This window comes from Hyperoodon ampullatus (assembly GCF_949752795.1).
Source record: "Hyperoodon ampullatus genome assembly, chromosome: X".
Lineage (NCBI taxonomy): Eukaryota > Metazoa > Chordata > Mammalia > Artiodactyla > Ziphiidae > Hyperoodon > Hyperoodon ampullatus.
Window position 1 is genome coordinate 68,062,946 of NC_136913.1, and position 27,401 is coordinate 68,090,346.

The window sequence follows — 27,401 nt, forward strand, 5'->3', positions numbered from 1 at the left end:
AGACCAGGTTTGGTCATCCTATTAGAAACCTGCTTTGCACTTTTCTTTCTTAGCATTTATTTATTAAATGCTTGTTTCTTTCTTTTTTAAAAAAAAAAAATATTTATAAGCTGTAAACTCCAGGAGGATGGGGACCCTTTAATTTAACATTTACTCCTAACTCAATGGTTGGCACAGTGGATACTCAGTAAGTATTTGCTGAATGGAAGAACTTTATGCCCTAGTTAAGACCCTGACATACAAATTGTTAACACATAATATATAAATTCTATACCAAAACTAAGCAGATTTGACTGTTACAAGGACTAAAAATAGTCTGTCCTAAAATTTCTTCATTAAAATTCACTGGAAACAGATGACCCATGAGTCAGCCCATGGGAAGTGTACCACTAAAGAGAACTCTAAATTAAGATATTTATTAAGATGGAATTTTATAAAACCAATGGCTACAACATGGCGTTTGAAGCTGTGATTTTTAGAGATAAAGACCTGCAGCCACTGGCCACATGTGGCTACTAAGCATCTGAAATGTGGCTAGTGCAAACTGAGATGTTCTATAATTGTAAAATACACACTAGATTTCAAAGATTTAGTACGAAAAAATGTGAACAATTTCATTAATATGTCATATTAATTACATGTTCAAATGTTACTATTTTAGATATACTGGGTTAAATAAAATATATTATTAAAATTAATTTTACCTGTTACATTTTATTTTTTTATTGTGGCTACTAAGAAAATTAATATTATATACATGGCTCATATTATATTTTTATTGGACTGTGCTGACATAGACAAACATTTCCTAGTAAGTAATAAAGCAAACAGTATAGGTTTTTCCACACATATTAATAGAAACTTGTATCAGGGAACAGTGAAAGCCAGAATGAGATAAGCATTGATTTAACAGATAAAAGGAAGAATCTAAAACTCCCCTAACACAGTGTTAGGGTTTTATTTAGGAAGGAGGACTTGGGAGGTATATGAAAGATCAACTGCAAATCCTCCCAAAATTAAACAAATCTTTAGAAACCTCACAGGCCTTAGAAAAGATTATCTCACATAGGCATCAAATAAGGATGATACTATGGCATACAACAAAGAAATGAGTCATGAGAATTGGTATCTAGTCCCTATCATTTACTACTGTGTAAACCATATGGCAGTCACTTGGCCCTTCTGAAAGTACTTATGAATCGATTATTGAAGCTGATAGGAAATAGGCTTTTAAGTATAGTTCAACTATGACAAATGCCTTTTTATAAAAGAAAGAAGGAAAGACACCATTTTCTCCTACTTCTTCCTCTTACCTCTACTTCTTGCATAAATTAATCCCCAAAGGTAAAATACAGGATACCCTTGCTAAAATAAAGTCAGCTCTACACTTAAAACATTAATAACAAAAAATCCCAACTCATGTTAAAAACAAAATAACTTACATACCCTTGACCACATATGATAACATAATGCGTAAATAAATATCAGTCTTGGAAAGGATCTTAAGAAGTTTTCATACTTGCTTTTAGCAGCTACACCATGTGCCATCCCTATTTTGTAGATATGTCAACAGAGGTAACTTGAATAATTACTTCTCCAAAGGACAGTAAGCCATAGAAAGTAAACTAGAACACTGAAATTTCCTGTCTTCTAGAATAATGTCCTTTGTGACCATTTTAATTATTCCAAAAATAGAATACTTACGGATAAAGTATGAAGAAGTTGGCCTGTGATAGAATTCCATACTTTCAAAAGGAAATTGTTCACTGCAGTAATAACTGTGGTATCATAGCGATCCCAAGCCACCATAGTCACCTTAAGTTTAGTGACCTTGTCTTCTCCAGATGGCAAATTATTCCTAAACAAAATGATTTCAGGTTCATAAATTTTGAACAAAGGTGCATCTAACAGAGCAAATTATGGCAAAAATCTCTCCAGGAGCATGCAATTTTGAAAATTAAAAACTCCTAAACTATACTTTTAACTATTCATGAAATAAAATAATAAGAGTAACACATAGGGCAATACCCATAAGATTATTTTAGGGTGGAAAAAAAACACAAAATGACAAAAAAATTTAGAGTTAGTTACATGAGAACAACAAAAAAGTGAAATTAGAAAGGAATCTGCAGATACCTTGAAAAATAAAGTACAAGGTTAGATTTGCTACCAGAAAATAAGAAGAAAACATATAATGGACACTTTATTCTTAAATATTCATTTTTGAAACTAAAAGGTCTTATAAAAAAGCAGTAAGAAATTCAGTAACTGTTGCTTTAATTGAATGACATTATCAGTAGCTGACTATGACCACAAAGTTGGCTCTATATTGTTATTAATGGGAAGATAATTAATTTCCCGGTCATACCCTAAAGGAATTGCAAGTATCCTAAAGAGGAATTATATATCTTCCAATGAACAGTGAAGATGATGAAACAGAATTCTGATTAATTGTATTTATAATGTCAAGTAGGAATGTTAGCAATATGAAACATAAAGGTATCCTCAGTATGTCAGAGAAATATCTAAACATATGATGACATTTAATAGGGACAATCCTCCAAGTAGAAAATAGTATAAATAGATATAAAAAATGACTCATACAAAATCAGGGCAGAGAATGATTATATGGGCATTAGTAAAGCACAGAGACCTTTGGATCACAAGAGACCAGAATTTTCAATGAGTCAGCTATGTTCCTATCATCCAATCTGTCCACCAACAGCAAAAGGCAATAGTGCTTAGAGACTATATACAGATGCAAACTTCACATCTACCAATTAATTCCAAATTAAAAAGATATTTATTTTCATTATTAAATAGAATTCAATAATGTAAAACATACTATACCATATGAGAACCACTAAAATATCTAACATCCAATCTTACCCAGTCATTTTAGTAGCCATATCTAGCACTATACTCTTCCACTCTTGTTGCTGATATTGCCAAATTCTTGCCGTTCCATCTCTACTTCCACTAACAAATCTTAAACTGCAAAGAAACAGTTAAAATATCCTTATTACCTCCCTCTAAAATGGAAATCACTATTTTTCTAATTATAAAAGTAATACATTCATCCTCATATACTTCTGCAGAGAATAAAAATGGTACACTTTGTAAAACAGTTTGGCAGTTCCTCAAAATGATAAACAGTACCATATGACTCAGCAATTCTACTCCCCCATAAATATACAAGAGCAATGAAAACATAAGTCCACACAAAAACTTGTACACGAATATTTATGATATTATTCATTATACGCCAAAAAGTGGTGACAACCCAAATGTCGATCAACTGATAAATGGATAAACAAATTGTTGTCTATCCATACAATCGAATGCTTGACAGCCACAAAAAGGAATCCAGTTCTTATACATGCTCCAACATGGATGAATCTTGAAAACATTATGCTAAGTGGAAAAAGTCACAAAAGACCAAATATTGTATGATTCCATTAATATGAAACATCCAGAATAGGCAAATCTATAAAAACAAAAAGGTGGATTAATGGTTGTTCAGAGCTGAAGGTGGAGGTGTAAAAAGATTGGGGATTGAAAGCTAAAGGGTATGATATGGGAAATCTTTTTAGGGTGATGACAATGTTCTAGGGCTATGGATTCAGAGATACAAACTACTATGTATAAAACAGATAAGCAACAAGGATATAGGGTGCAGCATGAAGAAATATAGCCATTATTTTATAATAACCTTAAATGGAGTATAATCTATAAAAATATTGAATCACTATGTTGTACACCTGAAACTAATACAGTATTATAAATTAAATATACTTCGATTAAAAAATAATAAAATAAAATTGATCATAGTGAAGGTTGCACAACCCTGTGAATATACTAAAAAAATTGAATTTTATGTGGAATATATCTCAATAAAACTGTTATAAAAATACATTCATTAACCCATAAATCTATCACTGTTCATAATTTAGTTTCTATTCTTTCAGACTTTATTAAAGACATATATATACTTAGATATTCCCCCTAAGGAAAATAGAATTACACTACATATAATGTTTATAATATTTTTCTTTAATTTAAGTGTACAGTTTGACTCCTGAACAATGTAGGGATTAGAGGCACCAAACCCCACACTGCCACACAATCAAAACTTTGCGTGTATATTTTGACTCCCCCAAAGTTAAATACTATTAGCCTACTGTTGAGCAGAATTACCAATAACATAAACACTTGACTAACACTTATTTTGTGTGTTATATGTGAATCTACATATATTTTATACATTCATGACATACCTTTCTCTTTTTTTTTTTTTGATATTTCTAGGCTACATGGTTTGTCTGAGTTTTTTCAAACTGTCCCAAATCTCCAAAACTTTTTCTAATGTATTTATTGAAAAACAATCTGCATAAGTGGACCTGCACAGTTCAAACCTATGCTTTTCAAGGGTCAACTCTATTTTGTCAATATATTTCTATGTTTACAAATATAAAAACTACCATCACTTTCAATAAATGTTCAACAATACGGATGTATCAAAATTTATTTAATCAACCTCCTAATGATGAATATTTTTACTGTTTCCAGTCTTTGCCATTATAAATAATGTAGTGATGAATATCTCTATACACATCTTTGTAAAACCTTATATATATCTTTGCTGAGTCAAAGGGTAGGCACATTTTTTTTTTAAAGAAAGAAAAGCTTTATTCTGTCTCAGCTTCCGGTTTGGTCACAGATGCACACACTGGGAGCTGTCAAATCAATGACATTTTCCTAGTATAACAGTATAAAGGACCCTTTCAGAAAGAATTTATACTCTCTTCCTGAATCTTTTCTCCCTTATATTCCCCCTTCAGGATAGGCACATTTTGAAAGCTTTTGACATACTGCCAAATTATTTCCCTGCAAAGTTTTTTTAAAAACAATTTACAGTATCATCAAGGTTGTGGGGGAGTGTCTATTTTCCCTAAACCCTTGTCAATATTGGGTGTTATCATTCTTCAATATCTTGTCATTCTGAAAGAAAAAAATTGTTACTGTTATTCTAAATTGTATTTCTCTGATTTTTAGTAAAATTGGACATCTTTTGATGTATTTACTGGCCACATAACTAATTAAGATAAAATAATGTTTCTCATTTAAGGAAAAAGGCAAAGAATTAAAAAAATTCATATACTCCTAGAATGAAAGAATAGTAGCTGTACAAACCTTCCAGTGTGTAGCTCAGTAGGGTGCAATAAACCAACTTAAAAATTATTTTAAGGATTTCTCATTCCTAATAAAAACATCACTCTTTGTGGACCATCATTATTTACTCTCGCATTTAACAAAGATGAACACATTCATCATAGTAATCACCCAGTGTTTGAAAAATATTTAATAATAAAACATGGTCACCCACATAAAGTCTATATAGACAGATAAGGATACAAATTTATGCTACGTGGTTGAATTTTTAAATCTATTCTAGGTCAATTTGTAGACCAGGGCAGAAGATTATCACCTTCTGGGGACCAGACATTTGAGAGGGTACATGAATACCTGTATATAATTTCTGAGTTTACAGACATAGGAAATTGTGTATCATATGAGTAGTAGAGACAGTAAGCAATACAGATGCTCAAAGGAAGAAAAGACAGCTAAAATCTCAAGCAGTCAGGAAAGGCTTCAGGTAGGGTATGAACCTTAAAAGGAAGATAGAACTTAGAGAAGAAAAAGAGACAGGAGGGAGAAGGAAAATAAAAGGAAGGAGAGCAGAAGGAAGAGGGAGGACATAGGCGTTATAGAAAAGGAGTGAAAGGAAGTAGGGTATGATTATTTCTGGTGTGAGGTAAAGTATAAGTGAAAGAATGGATAAGAGAATGTATATGGGATGTAATAATAATGATGACTAAATCAATTGGGCTGGATCTAAGTATTTAAATGGGGAATAGTAGATAAGAAAAGAATGTAGGTCTAAGTCAAGTTGAAGAGAATTCTGAATGCCAGGCTAAAACATTTGAATTCTATAAACAAAGAGAAAACACTGAAGATTTCTGAACAGGGCAATGCTCATCTGACAGAGATGGACAAGATACATTTAGAAGGGAAAAGAAAACTGAAGGTAATGGGTCAAATAATGGAATTCTTGACTAAGGTGTGAGATAACAGAAATGGAAAAAGGAAAATCACTAATAAAGGAAGAACTGAGAGACTATGGCTACTACTTGGATGGGAGCTTAGAAGACCTGGGGTAAGAATGTCATCAAAGACAGACAAGGGCAGGCTTCCCTGGTGGCGCAGTGGTTGAGAGTCCGCCTGCCAATGCAGGGGACATGGGTTCGTGCCCCGGTCCGGGAAGATCCCACATGCCATGGAGCGGCTGGGCCCGTGAGCCATGGCCGCTGAGCCTGCATGTCCGGAGCCTGTGCTCCGCAACGGGAGAGGCCACAACAGTGAGAGGCCCGTGTACCACAAAAAAAAAAAAAAAAAAAAAAGACAGACAAGGGCTTTCAGCCTAAGTGACTGGACAGAAAAAAAAAATGTAGTAGAAGTAGTGTTTTCTGAAGAAATACAGGTAAAATATGTGAAACATCTGTTTATACAGATATGTACTACATAGTTACCTGTCTCCATTGTTACAGAACTGAACAGCAACAACCTTGTCCTAAAACATAAAACAATAGATTTTTGGTTAGAATTAATTTATTTTTAAAACGAATAAAGTACTCTTACCGTCATATTCACATATGAAAGTATCATGGAGTAGATTTTTTAATGCTATAATTTTCTTTAAAAAAACCCTCTAATTTTCTTTAAAAAATTAATGAAGGCTGAAACAATACATTAACTAAGGAGGAATACTTATCAGCAGTAATTTGAGAAAAACCAGACATAAGCAAACCTGTTTCTAAACCATAATCTCAAGAGACAGATAGTTCTGAATAGGTGATAGTTTATTATATCCCCCATAATAAGACAGCACACTAATCTAAAACGCCAACTTAAAATAATTCATTTAATAGTAGTTGAATTAAGTTCCTCACAACATTTTTTTTTAATTTTAGAAAACAAATCAATAATTTGTTTCTTACATGGTTTATTTAATTATTTTACAATGAATTCATTTGACCATCTTTAGGTTCTATAATTTAGATACTGTTGTTTGAACCTTCCTTTACAATGACTAAACTATACTTTTACAAATATAATGTGCATTGTAGTGATTATATTATAGTAATGCACCTTCAAGTGTAAATATTTTCATAAACCACAATTATTGAACTACATTTGAACTTAATTTTTTAATTAATTTTCTTTTTTTATTTGAACTTAATTTTTTTTTTTTTTTTTTTTTTTTGCAGTATGCAGGCCTCTCACTGTTGTGGCCTCTCCCGCTGTGGAGCACAGGCTCCGGATGCGCAGGCTCAGCGGCCATGGTTCCCAGGCCCAGCTGCTCCGCAGCATGTGGTATCTTCCCAGACTGGAGCACGAACCCGTGTCCCCTGCATTGGCAGGTGGACTCTCAACCACTGCGCCACCAGGGAAGCCCTGAACTGAATTTTTTTTTTTTTTTTTTTTTGCGGTACGCAGGCCTCTCACTGTTGTGGCCTCTCCCGTTGCGGAGCACAGGCTCCGGACGCGCAGGCTCAGCGGCCATGGCTCACGGGCCCAGCCGCTCCGAGGCATGTGGGATCTTCCCGGACCGGGGCACGAACCCGTGACCCCTGCATCGGCAGGCGGACTCTCAACCACTGCGCCACCAGGGAAGCCCTGAACTTAATTTTTAATATAAAGCTCAGATACTAAATGTCTTCGTATTTAATTATTTTTTTTCATTTTAAAAACGTGTTAAACCGTCTTCATATGTTCAGATGTATCTGTGATTCACACTGTACCATGATTTCACTGAGTATTTACCTGACAGATTCGGGATTCTAACTGCCAGTTGCAATAACTGATTTTAGATGTTCTGGAAGGATATCTTACTTTCAATGACTAACAACCGCCACTGATTTCAACAGGGAATGTTTAAGTTTTCTGACTTTTTTCTTAGCTAGGCCCTTGCCAACAAAAAACCTACCAATCAGTGTTTCTTCATCTTTTCCCCCATCAATTATTTCCCATTCATTTATTACCTCCTCCTCTCTCAGCTCTCAATAAATTTGACTGAACTGTATACACACCTTGCTTGGGTGGTAACTGTAAATATGCCTCCTTTGTGTGCTCTAGCACAAGTGGATTTTTCCTACTGGATAGTCTCAGATTGAGATCTTTATATATTTCCTAAGTTTTTCTCTTTCACAATTTACATAATATTCCAGGATTTTAGTATCTAGGAATAAGTAACAGCAAGGTGAGAGCTCAGCTAGGTTCAGTAACTTTTCATAAGGAGAATATCCAATTATGTTTATATGGTGAGACAAAAGCAGGAGGGTGTTTCCAAAAGCTCAAGGAAAAGGTTTCTAACAGGGGTCTCTTTTACTACAAATTTCGGGAACATGATTGATTTTGGAACTCACAAAGTATCTTTTTTTAAAAGTCATCTTTCAGGGGAATTATGTGTTTTATTGATATGTACTAATACTATTCCAAATCAAGTGTCAATAGTAGTAGGAACAGTAACAGTAAGACTTGTAAAGCTGAGTACTTTCAAATGCTGACTATACAGCTTTGACAATGAGAAACATGAGATATACAGTGAGCTGAAACAGAAATACTCCCATATTCAACAGTAAATAATTACCTGGAGAAGGTAAGGAAATAAACTGAAGGAAGAAGTGAAAGGTACACAGGGATATGAATAAACAGTAGTGGCTCCAAGATTCCTGAAAATGTCACAGGAGAGTGGAAAGAGATTGGGAGGAAAAATGCCAGGCACCAATGGCTGTCACCCCAGCATAAAATTGTCCCCTGTATGGAAGGCTGTTTTTGATAACTAAGTGGGATTAGATTTCAGGAGTCTGATGGCATTCTGAAAATAATCAAACTAAGATCAATGAGCTAAATTCAGTAAAAAGAATTTTTTTTTTCCTAAGACATACTTTAATGTGTCTTTTAATAAGTGTATAGACTTCGAAGTAACAAACACTTATATAATTAATAAAATAAAACAAGCTAGAAGAGGATTTTTGTAAATTATTACTGTAATATATATATATATATTTTCCCATCCCATACAGTCAGATAGAAATTGTCTTAAATACTACAACCATACTAAATCCAGAATTTTACACTGATCTTCATTACCAAAGAGACATCTTACCATATAGGTTTCAGTACCAATCTATATTAAATTAGGGTAGAGATCAGAAAAGAAGAAATAAAACCAATTTTCCAGGGATGTTTAAAAAGAAAGCAACATATTTAATTTTCTAATTTTGTTCTTACCGTATGTGACTCTAATTCAGCAATTTTCTCAGGGATCTCAGAACCCAAATAATATATTCTAATCACATGGTCAGTGCTACCTGTTGTAATGAACATACCACCTAGAGGATTAAAAAACAAACAAACATTGTACCAAAGAATTTTAAAAACCCTCTGATGGCTTCCTTAGTTATATGTTACCTTGTTAATTAAAAAGCCTTCAAGAAACATAAGGTCATTTTCTAACCATTAAAGACATATTAACATTTCTGAAGAAAAATAAGTAAAATTCAAGAAAAACAAGAGGAATATTTAAATAACAACTATACCATTCACCCAATAAAAATCGACCAACTATACACTAAATACAGGCCTTTGGATCATAAACATTAAAGGCGTTGAGGAATTCATTTCTTCATATTTTATGTAAAAACATAATGTTCCAAAATTATTTATAAAATAACCTATATCTACAATTCTTTGTATAGTGGCTACAGTGGTTGAGTGTGAAAACTCAGCAGCTTTTGGGATGATGAAAAAAATTCTAGAGATGGATGGTGGTAATGTATGTAGAACAATGTGAATATACTTAATGCCACAGAACTGTACACTTTAAAAATGTTCTTAAAATGGTAAATTTCGTGTTATATTTTACCACAACAAAAAAGAAAAGGTTAACCATCACATAATTCTTAGTAGTAGAAAAGCACTGTTTATATACTGTGAACATGTCTTTTACATGGAGCCACTGTACATGTTTTCTGAAAAGTCAGGGCAGAATTTTAGTGTTGAATTGTGTATGAGTATTGGGGGAAGGCTGTACTTTTTACCAACTAAATTCTGTATTATATAAAAACATATTAATTGTAAATAAGAAAACAACTCAAAATCTATTACATGTTAATTAGAGTCTACAAAGGTCTGTCTATTATAACATATGGTTCACATTTTTAGCATGTTTCCATTAATTCTCAAACATACGAATTTTTTCTCCACAAAATTAAAAAAATATTTTACAATTGAAAAATCTTTTATAACTGGATTATTCAATATTTTAGGTACTCAAAACATTCAATTTTTACACATACCAGAACTGAAAGATGAACAAGATATCTGAACTCCAGGTCTAGATCTCTCAGTAAATTTCACTGGGCGATCTCTAAGAGAAAAGTAAAATGTTTTTATTTTTCATCATGTACATTTAATGTGCAAGAATTTTAGCATACTGCTAGATATTGACAGATTTATCATCAATATTATAGAAACCACAAAACTGAAGTAGTCAGTAAGTACTATTCCCATTATTGAAGTTAAAAATACATTTAAACTTACAAATATATTTTATGCTATCAGTATTATTATGTTAGCTTTACAAACAAATTACCATGTTACTTACTACCATCATGAAGAAAGGTTCAAAGTGTTCTTACCAGAGTAAGAAATGAAAGAAATACTCCTTATCAAAATTTTGTGCATAAATTAAATAGTCTCTTCAACATTGGTTTCATAAAAAATTTATTCTAAAATATTTAACATCAAATTGAAGTAGGTATGGATATGTACATACACACTCATACATATATAAATTTATATACTTACATACATTGACTATCAAGAATCTCTCAAGGTGATAAAGAAAAATTTCTAACCCAATTTTAAACTTACTTAAACTTCATTGTTTTTACATGCCATTGCCAGAAACAGATAGTTCCGTCAGCACCAGTAGAAGTGAGGTATCTGGTTGTGCCTTTAGTTGATGGACAAAACTGGAAAAAAAATTAATTAAAATAGAAACCTTTCATGTTCAAGCTTAATTTCAGTTTCAAGAAATTATTTATTTAAATTTCCTAGATTAATGAATACCTTATAAAAATTGAAAATATCAAAAAACTAGAAAAGTCATTCATTGAATTTAGGATACAATATTTTAGCCCTAAAGATAATTATTTTAAAATTATTCAACATCACACTTTAATATTATTATTTTACTACTTTTAATGGAGAAAAAAAACAAAGTCATTACTAGTTAAACCATTACAAATCTGCTGAATATACGCTTATATAGCAACCATATAAAATTTGTATAGTTCACATGAAAAAGGCATGCATCAGAAGTAAGTCTAAAACAGTGATAAGGAAGTTAATGTCTAAGTATTGAGTTTTAACATTTTACTTTAAACTCTAATTTCAATGAAGTATGATAGAAATTTCACCATTCTTAAATTTAAATCATCTTCACGTGTTTTAATGGATAACATAAAATAGGTCTGATGTCTGTTTGTATCATTGTGGAAAAAAGAGATTAAAAAAATATACTTGAGTTGCCAATTTAAAGTATGACTACTATCCGATGGTCTTTATCATGTAGGATTCTCAGGCTCTAACTCTCAGTATTTTACAGGTCCTCAGAAGAGAATCAGAGAAGGGAAAAGCCAACTAGGCTCCTGATACCTGGGACACAGGAAAGGGTTGAAAATCAAACCAGGGTCTCTAGCATGCTCATGAGCTTTAAAAATCCCAAATAGGAAATTCCCTGACAGTCCAGTGGTTAGGACTCGGAGCTTTCACTGCCATGGCCCAGGTTCAATTCTTGGTTGGGGAACTAAGGTCCTGCAAGCCACTCAGCACGGCAAATAAATAAATAAAAATTAAATAAAAAATTAAAAAAAATTAAAATCCCAAATAAACATAATGAATACCTTCTAATGAGATGAAAATTAAGGATCATTGGATTTGAATAAATTTTAAACTCAAATCAAAAGAAAATGATCATTATAGATATTAGAAGTCATTTATTTAGTTTTCTTGTTTGGAAGCACAGAACTTCTAAAGACTACAGAGTTTAAATCAAACAAAAAATATCAATTAATATTATCCATTAATAGTTGATGAACATTAAAGAAACCAAGTACTCAGGTAGCCTGCTTATATTTTCATTTCTGACAGAGAAGCATGCAATAGAAAGCTTAATCCACAATCTATAGTAGGGGTCTTCAAATTAAGGCTCACACACCAAATCCAGCTTCCTGCCCATTTCTGTAAATAAAGTTTTATTGGAACACAGTCACCTTACACTGTCTATGGTTGCTTCTGCATTGCAAAGGCAGAGTTAAGTAGCTGCTGCAGAGACCATATGGCCTTCAAAGCCTAATATATTTACTATCTGGCCTGTAAATTTGCTGCTCTAGGATCTATAGGAATGAGAAAATAAAATATGAAATGTAATGATTTTATTAAGTTTGAAGAATCACTAAAACCTTTATTATGCTCATATTTAAAATGTTTCAATCACAAAGGGGAATTCAGTCCATTAATGTACCTTAACTGGATTGTTTTTAAATGAGAAATCATGTTTAAGATTATAAAAACACATATGTGCATTTCTGAATACAAATTAATACACAGTTATTGAAGAAAAGTTAGAAAATATAGAAAAACAGAATAAAAGCTATTTATAATCCCACTACCCAGAGGCAACCGCTATTAACATCATACCATTTTACCTCAATTTTATTAAAAAAGAAAGAAAGAAACTGAAAGAATAATAATACACTATGATGTTAACAGAGACAGTTATCATTACTATGAACAAAAATGAAAGAGTGCTGGGGGGGTAATGATTTACAATTTTAGAGTGGTAAGTTTGTCAGAGGAGGTCTCCCTGGAAAAGTGACAGACATTTCCATCACTTAGAAAGTAAGGGAATAAACCATGTGACTATCCAAAGAGGACCATTTCAGAGACATGAAACAGCAAGAGCAAAGACAGGAGTGTAGTTAGAGTGGTCTAAAAAGCAGCTAAAGCAGAATGAGAACAGGACATAAGTAGTAGGAGATAAGGTCAAAGAGAGCAAGAGGCTGAGTATGTAAGGCTTTGTGGGTCATTGTAAAATCTTCAGCTTTAACTCTGAATTTGGAGGCTATTAAAGGTTCTGAGCATCAGTGACATGATTTAACTTTGTTTTTTTTAAACTTCCATCGTAAAATCACTCATGCAGCTACACAGAGGCTAGACTGGGACAGAAAAGAGGGATGGGAAGAAGCAGGAAGATCAGTTAGAAGTCTGCTTCCAAAATCTAGGTCACAGATGATAGTAATTTGAAATAGGGTAGTAATGATAGAGGTCATGAGAATTTGTTCAGATTCTGGATATATTTTGAGGGTAGAGCCAACATGATTTGCTAACAAGTTAGATGTGGGCTATGAGAAACAAAAAGTCAGGGATGACTACTCTGAGCAATTGGAAGGATGAAACTGTCATTTGTTTAGATGGGGAAAGCTTTGGGAGGAGTAAATCTGAGGAAGGAAGACAGGGGTTAAGTTTTGAAGATGTTGAGTTTGAGATGCCTCGTAGACATTCATGTGATGATGCCAAGTAGATAGTTGAATGTACAAGTATGGAGCTAAAAGATAGGCCCCAAGATGGAAATACAAGTTTGGAGTCATCAGCATACAGGATGAAATTTAAAGCCATGAGAGTTGATGAGATCAGTAAGGGAAAGAATGTTAAAGAAAAGAGGTCTATACAAAAACAAAACAAAACAGGGCTTCCCTGGTGGTGCAGTGGCTGAGAGCCCGCCTGCCAATGCAGGGGACACGGGTTCGTGCCCTGGTCCGGGAAGATCACACATGCCGTGGAGCAGCTAGGCCTGTGAGCCATGGCTGCTGAGCCTGCACGTCTGGAGCCTGTGCTCCGCAACAGGAGAGGCCACAACAATGAGAGGCCTGCGTACCACAAAAGCAAAACAAAACAAAACAAAACAAAACAAAACAAAACAAAGAGGTCCATGGATCTCTAGGGCACTTACACACATAAATCAAATGAGACAGAAACTAGCAAATTAAACTATGAAGGAGCCAAACAGTTCCATAAACATTTCCGGTATAAACAAATATTCATATTTTTTATGTTGTATAAGACTATCTCCAAATTCCAGAAACAGTCTGTCAGATAGGATTGTGGGAACACAAGTAACTAGTAATATCCCAAAACAAAATCCAAAAAGTAATTTCAACTCATCAAAAATTTGACATAAAAATATTCAAATTCAATATATGTTGAATCCAATTCCTGCTAGGCCCTCATAAACAGGTGATATATTATTTAAATAACACACAAAAAAATGACTGGCATATTTATTAGTGATTAAAGAACAAAGAAAAGTGAATGGGAGTAATTATCTCATCTGCAAAAGTGATCTCCTTGCCCAAAATAAAAGACAGTGTCAGAAGGATTCCTCTGTTTTGCTGTCAACACAAAGAAGAGAACAAAGTTCTTTGGGGAGTATCCAGGACTTACACTACCAACATCTGGTAAAAACACTATATGGACAAATATTTAAAAACTCAATGTTTTGTATGTCAAACATCAAGTTGAAATAAGAAATGACTGAAACTAAGAATAAAAATTTCCCTAATATTAAACTACGCATACACACACACACACACACACACACACACAAAATCTGAACTGATAAACATTTTGTATTAAATATTAACACAAAGTATGCCAATATTCAAATTAGAAGCTACTTATATCCTGCCTAAAAGGTACTGGTGTTGTTCCTTAAGGCAATTCCAAGTCTTTTCCCTTCTTCACAAATACAAATGAGATAAAGAAGATGTCTTACACTGCACTTGAAAAACCTTTTCAATGACCTTTTTACTTATTTCTAAAGGGAACAGATTTATATGAAAAGGGAACTTTAAAAAATACCTGTCTGCAAGGTAGGGACAAAGCCCTTAAGAGATCAATATTTTTCTGTTGCCATTCTTTGTATAATCCACACGATGTAACAAAAAACAAGAGAATTCTCATTCTTATTACATCTACTAGAGGTATCTTTTTATTTTTCTTACCTGTATGGAAGTAATAGAAGCTGAATGTCCCTGAAGGACTGCAACTGGTGCACAAGTTCGAAGACACCACACTCTTACAACTTTATCACAGCTGCCTGCGGCAATGAGAGTGTTTTCATAGTTAACAGCCATGTCAGAAATTTCAGCAGAGTGCCCTCGAAGTGTAGCAAGAAGGCGCCCATCATCTGTTGCCCAAATTTTCACCAAACAGTCATCTGAACCCTACAGCAACACAAAAGGACAGAAGATTTACAATAAAGCAGAAATTTGCACCCTCCCCCCACAATAAAAGCAAAAACAAAGGAGAATTTTATTAAGTTACTTCTAAGCCTTTTCTTTTTAGTCTCTTTTCTTCATATAACATGGAGCGAGTAGAAAATATAAAATATGTCCAAATGACAGCACTGACAAAGCACTGTCCAAACTGATAATGGCATATATGAATAACTCCGCAAAACTACTACCAATCCTGACAACTCAAAATATTTTTTTACATTTAACTGATTTGGCATTAACTATCTCTGCCATTATTTCTTTCCTTATACCTGACAGTCTTTTTTCTTAATTGCTTGAATTTTTTTTTCTCTACAAATACTTAAAACTTTAACCTAAAATCTACATGCAAACATGAGACTTTGTTAATAATCTCTGGGGAAAATATTATGTGGAACTTCCTACTGAGAACTTCAAAAGAGCTTTAAATAGTAAAAAGCAATTCTACTGCGGTAGATAAGCTATTTAATAATTATCTGTTTATAAAAAGATGAAAATCATCATCCTCATCATCATCAACACCCATATACTTAGGTGATGCATTTTGTGTCATGAAAACATCAATGGAAGAGTCTGTAATGAACTCCAAGAAGTTGTACTTCTCAAAATACAAACCACTTCCTTTGTTGTAGCCTAGGAATTTAAAAAGAAAAGTATGCTATTACCTACACTTCTACATTAACTTGGTACTGAAACAATGAGACTAAGCCTTTACTTGGAAAGATTAGTGTGCTACTATTTTGTGCTCAAAAGCACACAATATGATCTGGTTAATAAAAGTCCAATTTTAAAAATAATTACTATTGAATTCAAAGAGAGATATATACAATAACTGTAATCTTCATTACTAAACATGTAGTTCAACTATTCAACTATAAGGATGATGTAATCATTAATTAAGCAGAACTGGCACCAATAGAAAATACATTTTAATAAATGCTAAAATGGAATGAAACCAATTGAGTAGATAAACTTGTTTCACATAAATTAACCACTTCTAGAGTATAAGGCCTTCTGAAGATTTATTTTTTTTAAATTAGATTTCCCAAATATTGAGTTAATTATAGTTCATCCATTTATTTATATAGAAAGAGAAAAGATTTTCAATTTCCACTCATCTTTTCTTGCATGCATTGTGTCTAAAAAGGAAGAACTGCTTACAAAGCATAATTCAATGCCATGAAGCCTAGCTTCCATTGTTGTAAATCTCTAATATGCTATAGTATCATTAATTTTAAACTCACTGTAAAAATTCTTCTCCCACTTCGGTCAAATGCTACACAGTAGACAGATGACAAGTGCCCCAGAATTCTCTTATGCATCTTAATGTGCTGGTAAGCAGATGAAGGGAAAATATGGCTGAAGCGACTACATCCGGTTAATTGCCTGGCAGAGGTGATATTCACTGAAAAACAGAAAACAGAGGATTCACTTCTTAAAGCCTAAAAGTGAAAACTACATTTAACATGAAGTTAAATCATCAGTATTATGATGAAACAAAACAGGGTACACACACCATGGCAATTCTACGCTGTGAGAAGTCTAAATTCCATCACACATTTCACGATTTTATGAACTCAAGTTCACTATCACAAAGCACTAAGAATACTCTTCTTTCAAATCCCAGAAGTCTGATTTTCTGTTTACCTTACTATGGTTTCCCAAGTACAATCCCATTTTGCCTTTCTTGGTATACTTCAGTCAAAGACACTGTAACTTTAAATATATATAGGTAAATCTTACCATAACATGAAATAATTTTAGAATAAAAACGGTATTTGGTTAAGTATAATACATCTTAAAATGTATATAGGAAATTCTATGAACTCGTGTCCTACCTTCATATACCCATCCACCCTGTAAACAGTTGTGCCTAAAAATTCAAGAGCAATACAAGAGATTTATACAGTAAAAAGAGGAAGGAAGCTATAATACCACATAGGTTTTCAGTAACAAACAATCCTTTCTATACTTTATAGGTTCTCCCTCTTTTTGGTTTCAGAAACTATAGACTCTCCCTCTAATCAATGAACTTTTGAGAATTCATCTCTTATAAGGTCAACTTAGATCCTGTCTCCTTTTTTGTTTGTTTGTTTTGTGTTCTAATTTTCTTAAAAAGCAGCCAGAATAAAGCATAAGTCTGCAAAATTCTCCTCCAAATACCATCTGGATTCTACTCACTTCCCTAAAACGAAGATCTTGTTCCCTATGTAAGGATATACAAGTACCTACTTGCTCTGTGACATTCCACCAGTCTTCCTTTATACACTGAAATTATTCAGCATCCAACATATTATATTTTAATCAAAACATAGAAGCCTTAAAAGTTAAAGTGACCTTGAGGCAAGGCAAAATTTTACCATACTTCATAATAATATAGTATAAATAATAATAGCTTTATGTTGAAACAAAGCAAAATTAAGGCAAGAATTGAGTTGTAGCTAGATTAGTACAATTAGAAGCATGCCACAATCAAAAATAAGAAACCTTTCAACATCTCAATCTTAAAAGTAATGAAGTCTTTTTCAGGCAAAGGTCAATCCACTGGCCACCTTAAACTGACAAAATGACAAAAATTGAATGATGAATAGAAAAATCCAATTTTGAATGCAAATCATAAGAACACATTAGAAATCTGAGTATTTATGTCGAGATGCTGAATAAATAATGGTGGAAAATCCATAAGCATCAGTACTAGGTAAGAGGTTTCCTTTTTGGCAGTTGCTTCCTATGCCAACCTCTAGAAATGGCCACAACTCTAAGATGGGAAGAGCAGGCACCGTAACTTTCGGACTTTAGCAATCTTCCCTCTCCAGTCAAACATTTCTTACTGTTCTGAGTTCCTTGAAACAATCAACCATTACTTCTGCTTTGTTTTTTTACATTCATATTCTGTAAATAAATAGAGGAAAAGGTGTGTTACTTTTAAGGAAGGATTTTTCAACCTTAGAACTATTGGCCTTTGGAACTCTGGGACTGAGGATTCTTTGTTGTGGGGGGCTGTCTGTCTATTGTAGAATGTTTAGCAGCATACCTGGCCTCTACCAACCAGATGCTATTAACACCCCACCAACAACAAATTGTGACAAGCAAAAAATATCCCCAGACATTGCCAAACATCTCCTGGGGAAAAACTGTCCCTGGTTGAAAACCAATTTGAAGCTTAAAAACAAAAAAAAACACCATCAACATGAAGAAAAAAATCAGAAAAGCAGAGATAGAGAAAGAATCAGAATTACAGAATATATGATGGACTATTCTGTAAAAATTAATAATTAAAATATGAAAACTCCATCAATGTGGAACAATTTAGGCACTACAAAGCAAAAAATATAAAATATGAACTTGTAAGTAGATGATGATTTAAATTATACAAAAAATGCATACATATATGTATAAAGACTAGAAAGAAAAAGAAAAATGAAACCAACTGCTTTGTGATAAAAGTATAGAATTTTTTTTAAGTTTCACTTAACACTCTTCTAATAGTACATTTTTATCTTAAATTCAAGTTTTCTATTAGGTTCTCTAGTCCACTAACAGCTATTCAAAAAATTCCTATATATGGTATATTGCATATTCAACAGCAGGATCATCAAATATTCCTTCTTTCCTATCTCAGCGATTTCTGTTTATTCCTATAGCACCTGAGATGATAATATTTATACATTTTTCTCAGTCATTTGGTAATGTCAACAAGCCTTAGGCTCTATATACAATAAGGAGTTCGGTCAACACTCTTTTGCATGTATTCTCCATTTAGCCACTATTTTTCAGTACTGATGCTTTTTGCTTTTCTTACATCTCTAAAGAATCCTTTATCAAGAACATTTTCTGAAATTTGTAATGGCTGATAACTGACTTTAAAAATACAATTAAAAAGAGTTCACTTTTGACCAATCCTTGAGTATTTTACTAGAAAGTAGATCTCATTCTTCTAGCATAAATATTATATAGCTCCTTCAGGGGAGAGGGATGCTTAGAGTCCTTATTCCTTTCCTCAAAATTAGTAATAAAATAAAGGGACACACACACACAATTATCACCGTGTTGTATTTAAATGTCTCTATCAAGATTACTATGAAAAGCTATATGCCAATAAAGTGGACAACGTAGAAGAAATTGACAAATTCCTAGAAATGTACAATCTCCTAAAACTAAACCAGGAAGAAATAGAAAATATGAATAGACCATTGGTAACCAATCTAGTGGTTACCAATGGGGAAAAGAAAGGGGGAAGGGGCAAATTAGGGATAGGGGATTAAGAGGTACAAACTACAATGTAGAAAATAAATAAGCTACAAGGATATATTGTACAGCAAAGGGAAACATAGCCAATATTTTATAATAACTATAAATGGAGTATAATCTATAAAAAATTTTGAATCAGTTATACACCTGAAACTAATATTGTAAATCAACTATACCTCAATTAAAAAATAAATAAATAAAAAGAAAACAGTCAAAAATAAAATAAGGGATTTCCCTGGTGGTGCAGTGGTTAAGAATCCACCTGCCAATGCAGGGGACATGGGTTTGATCCCTGGTCAGGGAAGATCCCACATGCCATGGAGCAACTAAGCCCATGCACCACAACTACTGAGCCTGTGCTCTAGAGCCTGCAAGCCACAACTACTGAGCCTGTGCACCACAACGAAGAGTAGCCCCTGCTCTCCACAACTAGAGAAAGCCTGCACACAGCAACAAAGACCCAACAGAGCAAATAAATTAATTAATTAAATAAAATATATACCCTTTTTAAAAAAATTAAAAAATAAATATCTATCAAATGTACTATTTGAATGCATTGTTTCTTCTTCTATTATAAGCAGAATGCAAGATTAGAGATGAGCAATTTAAACTTTCACCCTAACAAAGTAGAATATTAATGAGAAACAACTACAAATTTTAAAAAAAATCCCACAATCCTATGCCAATATATCCACTATTCATTATTGCAATCTCAATATTAAGCCTTCTAAAATCTACTGTATTTCAAAGGTATGTAATAAGTTTTAGTATATATAATTAATTACCTTGATTACTTATTTAAGTATTTTAAAAACACTATAAAGAGTAAACGTCATCTCAGCTTCAATTTACTAAGGAATGTAGCTCTCAAAGTTACAAAAGTGAAATGACAATACAACCCTCAAAACACTGGTTAGAACGGGGCAATCAATCAACATTTTAGTCAGAACAAAATGCCTGCTTCTCCATCCACTGTTGTTAAGGATCTGGCAACCTTGAAAAATAGTACACCTTAATTATGACACCTTTCTATCTGGGGAGCTGATATGGTTATAGTCAGGTTCGAACAATCAGCTACAGAGCATTTTCTCTTGAGTACTGATGTGAACGTGCCAACATTGTCTTGGAATACATTAAGAACTTTTGAGAAAAACATCTTTGATGTCATAATAATTTCTTTGTATTTAGCAATGCTGGCAAATTCACTTAGTAGATAAACTAGTCAAATATATATACATATAAAATTTATTTAAATACAAAATATTGCATTCAGAATCCACTATGTCTCCTAAGTTTTTTCTTTAAATCTTTGTAGGATAAGCTTCCAAACTGTTCTCTAAAAAATGATATATGAACTAACCCAACAAGAGACCAAAATGCTTAAAGATTCAAGTAATAACAAGCTAAGACTTATTCAGTGTATTTTATAAACTTTTTAAGTCACAGAGATTAATAAACAGCTACAAATGGAATAATTGCTTTCTCTCTTTAAAAGGTATTTGTTGACAACCTACTATGAGCTAAAGCACTGTGACAGACACTAGAATAAAACTTATAAACGAGTCAAACAAGATTCCCATCCTTGTGGAATTTACATTATTCCACTGGGCAAAAGCTTTCATCATTTACTCAATTTCAGGAATGAATAAGATACTTTAATGAAGTGATCTGCAGAAATATATATCTCTGAAAATGTTATTTCTAATAAGTTCTGCAAGTGATGCTGATACTGTGCCAAATTTGGGAACTACCAATTCTAGTCCAACTTCCCTCTCCACAAAATTATCCTTTCTATAATGTATCTGGTAGATAGCCATTCAGCTTCTGCCTATACACTTCTAGTAAAGAGAATATTATTTCTCAAAAATGAATGATTTATATGTTGAGCTGCTCTAATTTTGCAGAGACTCTACCTTTCACTGAGCTCAATTTCCTTCCCTACACGTTCCAGAGAATCACAGTTTTAGCCCTTGAGAGCTACACTTAAAGAAAAAAAAAAAGTCAAATCCCTTTGTTATATGGTAACCCATGAAATATTTAAAGATAGCTATCATTTGTGCCTTAAGTCTTCTCTCAACATGTGAGGTCCCCTCTATATTACTCACAGCCATAATTTACAAACACCTTTCTTTCCTATCATTCCCTATAGAAAAAAACATTATTTCACCATAAACACTACTGTGGTTGCTTTTTCCTGGTAAGTCTCTAGTTCATCAATGTCTGAGCCTCTTAAAAAGTTACGAGGACTTCCCTGATGGTCCAGTGGTTAAGATTCCACACGTACAATGCAGGGGGTTCAGGTTCAATCCCTGGTCAGGGAACTAAGATCCCGCATGCTGCGTGGTACGGCCAAAAAAAAAAAAAAAAAAAAAACAACTGAGCAAAATATCCCCAGTGGTCTGATCAGCACAGAGTACAGGGGATTATTTCCAGCTATGCCTCTATAAATGCAATTTAAGATTGCAAAGACTACATTAGTTTTCTAAAACAGCTGCCTTACGCTGTCTAATAGTCAGATTAAAGTTAGTTTGACATACTTTTCTAGTAAATGTATTTGGGGTCCTAGTGATCACCTCCTTCTTTTCTAAAAGTACACAAACCACTTATTAAATAAGCCTGTCTAAAATTTTCCTGGGGTTAAAGCTAAGTTCACCAATCAATAATTTAAAGATCTGTTCTTTGTTCCCTTATTGTATACTTGTCCGTTGGTCATTTCCATTTCTCTTGTCTACTCTGATTTCACAAAGAATACCTGCCAGTGAAAACTAGTTTAGTATACTGTGACTTAATTCATTTGGGACTCTTAAAGCAGCTAGGTACTCATGCATCTTGGGTTTTCTGTTCTTTTAACCATGCTAGCTCTATCCTTTACAGTTTAGAGATCTTCCTCTTTGATAGAGAAGACTAAAGCAAAATATAATTATGCCCAGCACTTACATTTTAGTGATAAATGTATTCCATCTATTCCTTTTTAATAAATCTATAGGTTCCTTCCCCATATGCTAATTGGAACTTTAAAGGTATTTTGGGAGTATTCTTATATGGATTGAACCATATGAAATTGTTGGTATTCAACCATTTTCTACAAATAGAAGTAGTGATTTTAAATGGCTCAACATAATAACTAAATTGGAGTGGGAGGAATAAAAGGACACTCATTATTAGTTTGATATAGATATCCTGCTTTTTTACCTCTCCATTAGGAAAGCATCATCCATACTGTCCAGTCTGTAATGTAAATATAATCCAATATAAATTTCTCACTCAACCTCTACACACTGTTTTTCATAGCACAGCCACAGTTTGGCCTATGGATTTGTAAATACATTTAACATGCACTGCTACTCCTTACCTTCCTATTAGATATGTTTGTTTATGACCAAGTATCGCCACTCATCACACTTTAAGTACTAATACCATTACAAGTTTTGAATGTATTTATGTTAAATTTTCTAGTGCACTTTGTTGCATTATATCTAATATTTGTAAATATTCTGCCTAACCTGTATGTTTTCTGTCATGAATTATTGGCCACTTCCTCCTTTATGGATCTTTTCCCTATGTTATACCTGCTATACTTCATCATATAACTTTTTTTCTTATGGGTAATTTTACTAGTCCAGTAACAAATGGTAAAATTAACTTATTTTGGCTTAATTTCCTGTGCTTTCTCCATATCAATTAGAAGTGGTAATGAACAGTAAAAGGGAGAGAATACAAGGTAACAGTTATCCCACAAGAAGGCTCAAATTTTATGAAGAACATATTAAAGAATTAATTTAAAATGAATAAAATGCACATAAAGATTCTCCTGAAATCTATTTTTTCTATTAATATTTTAAATGCTATTTAATTACCTTTAGAAATTAATAATACTGAATGGTCTTTGAAAAAAGGAACATAAAAATATCATAATTTGAAGTGTATAATATTCTAGTGTATGTTGGATATTAATGCACCATTTTATGTAATCAAATTCTATTTGTTTCAAAATTACAATATGGAACACTGTGTCCCAAATTAATAAGGTTAGAACCAGACTGACTTTTTTCATCTCGTCTTCAATAATAGCTTTGCCTTCCTCACTTTTTGTCATCCTGAATTATAAGGATGTGCTTCTTTTCTTAAGTTACTCTTTTTTTACTGTCCTCTCCATTAGTTATCCATCCCACCATTTTATAGGAAAGAAAGTAAAATCTACCAATAACCTATAAAATTCTAGTGTTAGAAAAAAGTGTGTGCATTTTAGAACATTTGTTGAGTGTGGCACAAGATATACTATTTATTCTCTTGATTTCAAAGGTTAGTACTAGACCCTCAAATATTAAATGGTGATAAAAAAACTTTAAAAATTAGAAGAATCAATAACAAGGACACTTAACAACAGTAAATCCAAACTGAGGACTTATTACAGGGTTGTTGTACCAAAAAAAAAAAACTGTATTAGTACATCAGCTTATTCCTACAATAGTTCAAGACCACACAGTTTGTTCTCCTAAATTCAGTCAATCATATCAACACACCTAGGTTAGTAAGCAAAAAGAAATAGAAGGATCATTGCAAGTGAATAAATTCTGTGAAAAAATACCTCAAAGCACATTTCCTTCTATTATCTTCATACATGAAAGATAGAACATTATTAGACCAAAAAAAAAAAAAGTGATTAGGAAGCCTAAGCTAAAACATACTGAAACAATTATATAACAGGTAGAGGACAAAAACTGTAAAGTAGTAAGTAAGTTTAAAATTGGGGAAAATTCCAATAAAGTATAAAATATTTGTATTTTATACTAAATTTAAGGTTTTATATTTTATATACTTAATAAAGAAAATGTTGAATTAGAATGAGTATTATAGAATTTCATACTCCACATGATTTCTTGCTAAGACACAGCTATCAATAGCAGAATCCAAATTTAAAGTGCATTAGGGGAATGACATCAGCATCATAACAGTTGAGTTTTCCTTTTTTTCTCTCCCCTCTGATGAACAACTAATTGGACAATAATAATCGAGAACATCCCAATCATGGGAAAGGACTTGGACATACAAGTTCATGAAGCTAATAGAAAACCTTATTACTGCAATGCAAAAAGACGTTCTGTAAGACACATTATAATGAAAATTTCAGAAATCAATGATAAAGAATATTAGAGCCAGCAACAGGAAAAGAGAAAGTAACCTACAAAGGAAACCCCATTAGCCTATCAGCAGATTTCTCAGCAGAAATTCTATAGGCCAGGAGAGTGTGGACTCACATATTCCAATTATTGAAAGATAAAAATTGCCAGCCAAGAATACTTTATCCGGCAAAGTTATCCTTCAAAAGTGAAGGAGAAATAAAGGTTTTCTCAGCCAAATGAAAGCTGTGGGAGTTCATTACCACTAGACTTGCTTTGTAAAGAAACACTAAAAGGAGTTCTCCAACTGAAACGAAAGAACTAAAAAGCGAGATGATGACATATGAAACACTCTACTAAAGGAGAAAAATGGACAGAATTAGAAAACTGTAATTCCATATTAGAATGGTATGTTAACCACTTAACTTTAGATACAGGTTAATAGGAAAGACTATTAAAAATAACTGTAGGGGCTTCCCTGGTGGCGCAGTGGTTGAGAGTCCGCCTGCAGATGCAGGGGACACGGGTTCATGCCCCGGTCCAGGAGGATCCCACATGCCGCGGAGCGGCTAGGCCCGTGAGCCATGGACGCTGAGCCTGTGCATCCGGAGCCTGCGCTCCGCAAGGGGAGAGGCCACAACAGTGAGAGGCCCGCGTAACGCAAAAAACAAAACAAAACAAAAAAAAAACAAAAAAAAAAAACCTGTAACCACTATAATTTGATAATGAATACACAGCATAAAAAGAGGTAAATAGTGAAACTGAAAATATAAAAGTGGAGGAGAAGGACTTCCCTGGTGGTCCAGTGGTTAAGACTCTGCTTCAATTGCAGGGGGCATGGGTTCAATCTCTGGTTGGAGAACTAAGATTCCACATGCTGCATGGCACAGCCAAAAAAAAAAAAAAAAGAAAGAAAAGAAAAAGAAAGAAAGAAAAGCGGAGGAGAAAATGGGTGGAAATCTTTAAAGGTGAATGAAGATAAGTTGCTATCAGCATAAAATTGACTGTTTTTTTTTTTATCTATAAGATGTTTTATGTAAGCCTCATGGTAACCACAAAGCAAAAATCTAGAATAGATTCATGAAACTAAAAATAGGACAGACAGAGTATTCCACCATGGAAAACCAACAATTTACAAGGCATGCAGAAACAATGGGAAAAAGAAACAATGGAGACATAAAACAACCACAAGGCAAACAATAAAATGGCAGTTGTAAGGCCTTACATATCAATAATCACTCTAAATGTAAATGGTTGAATTCACTAATCAAATGGCATAGAGTGGTTGGATGGGTAAAAAAAAACAAGACCCAACTACATGCCATTTACAGGAAATTCAGTTCAGCTCTAAAGACATATAGACTCAAATTAAATGGATGGAAGAAGATACTACTGGCAAGTGGAAACCAAAAGAAAGTGGGGGTAGCCATATTTATCAAGCAAAGTAAGACCTTCAAGCCCAAAATGATAACAGACAAAAACTGTCATTATATAATGATAAAAGGAGTCATTACATCAAGAAGGTATAACAATTGTAAATATATGTGCAGCCAACATAGAAGCACCTAAATATATTAAGCAAATACTAACAGGTCAGAAGGGAGAAACAGACAACAAAACAACAATACTAGAGGACTTTAATAGTCCCCTGTCAGCAATGGATAGATCACCCAGAGAGAAAATCAATAAGGAAAGGTTGGAATTGAACATACTTTAGATCAAATAGACTTAACAGATATATAGAACATTCCATCCAATGGCAGCAGAAGAAACGTTCTTCTCAAGTGAACATGAAACATTTTCCTAAATAGATCATATGACAGGACACAAAACAAGTCTTAGCAAATTTAAGACTGAAATCATTCCAACTATCTTTTCTGACCATAATCATATGAAACTACAAATCAACAACAAGAAGAAACCTGGAAAGTCTACAAATATGTGGAAACTAACCAACACAATTCTGAACAGCCAATGGTAAAAGATAAAATCAAAAAGGACACAAAAAACTATCTGTAAACAAATGAAAATGGAAACACAACATATTAAATCCTATGAGATGCTGCAAAAGCAGTTCTGAGATAAGTTTATAGTGATAAATTCATGTATTAAAAAAATTAGAAAGACTGGAAATAAACAACATCACTTCAAGAAACTAGAGAGGAGAACAAAGTAAGCCCCAAGTCAGCAGAAGGAAGGAAATAATAGAGATCAGGGTGAAAATAAATGAAATAGAGACCAGAAAAACAATAGAAAAGTTCAACAAAACTAGGAGCTGGTTCTTCAAAAAGATAAACAAAATTGACAACTTTAGCTAGGCTACGAAAAAAAAAGTGAAGACTCAAATAATACTAGAAATGAGAGACATTACAACTGATACTGCAGAAATACATAGGTTCATAAGAAACTACTATGAACTATTATATGCCAACAAATAGATAACATAGAAGAAATGGATAAATTCCTAGAAACACATAAACTACAAACACTGATGCAGGAATAAATAGAAAATCTGAACAGATCAGTAACAAGTAAAGAGACTAAATCAGTAATCAAACACCTCCCA

The 27,401-nt window shown here is 33.2% G+C and overlaps 1 protein-coding gene across 1 annotated transcript in view; it reads right to left on the reverse strand.

Annotated features, from left to right (window-relative positions):
- The window catches only part of BRWD3 (bromodomain and WD repeat domain containing 3), a gene marked incomplete at both ends in the record, with an annotated part of 116,692 nt that overhangs the window by 55,855 nt on the left and 33,436 nt on the right, over nucleotides 1-27,401 (reverse strand). Inside the window, 8 exons of the mRNA XM_079727528.1 lie at nucleotides 1,705-1,858; nucleotides 2,890-2,994; nucleotides 6,591-6,631; nucleotides 9,355-9,455; nucleotides 10,422-10,492; nucleotides 10,999-11,099; nucleotides 15,192-15,413; nucleotides 16,709-16,869. Coding sequence (XP_079583654.1) covers nucleotides 1,705-1,858; nucleotides 2,890-2,994; nucleotides 6,591-6,631; nucleotides 9,355-9,455; nucleotides 10,422-10,492; nucleotides 10,999-11,099; nucleotides 15,192-15,413; nucleotides 16,709-16,869 — 956 coding nt within the window. The remainder of the gene's footprint in view (nucleotides 1-1,704; nucleotides 1,859-2,889; nucleotides 2,995-6,590; nucleotides 6,632-9,354; nucleotides 9,456-10,421; nucleotides 10,493-10,998; nucleotides 11,100-15,191; nucleotides 15,414-16,708; nucleotides 16,870-27,401) is intronic.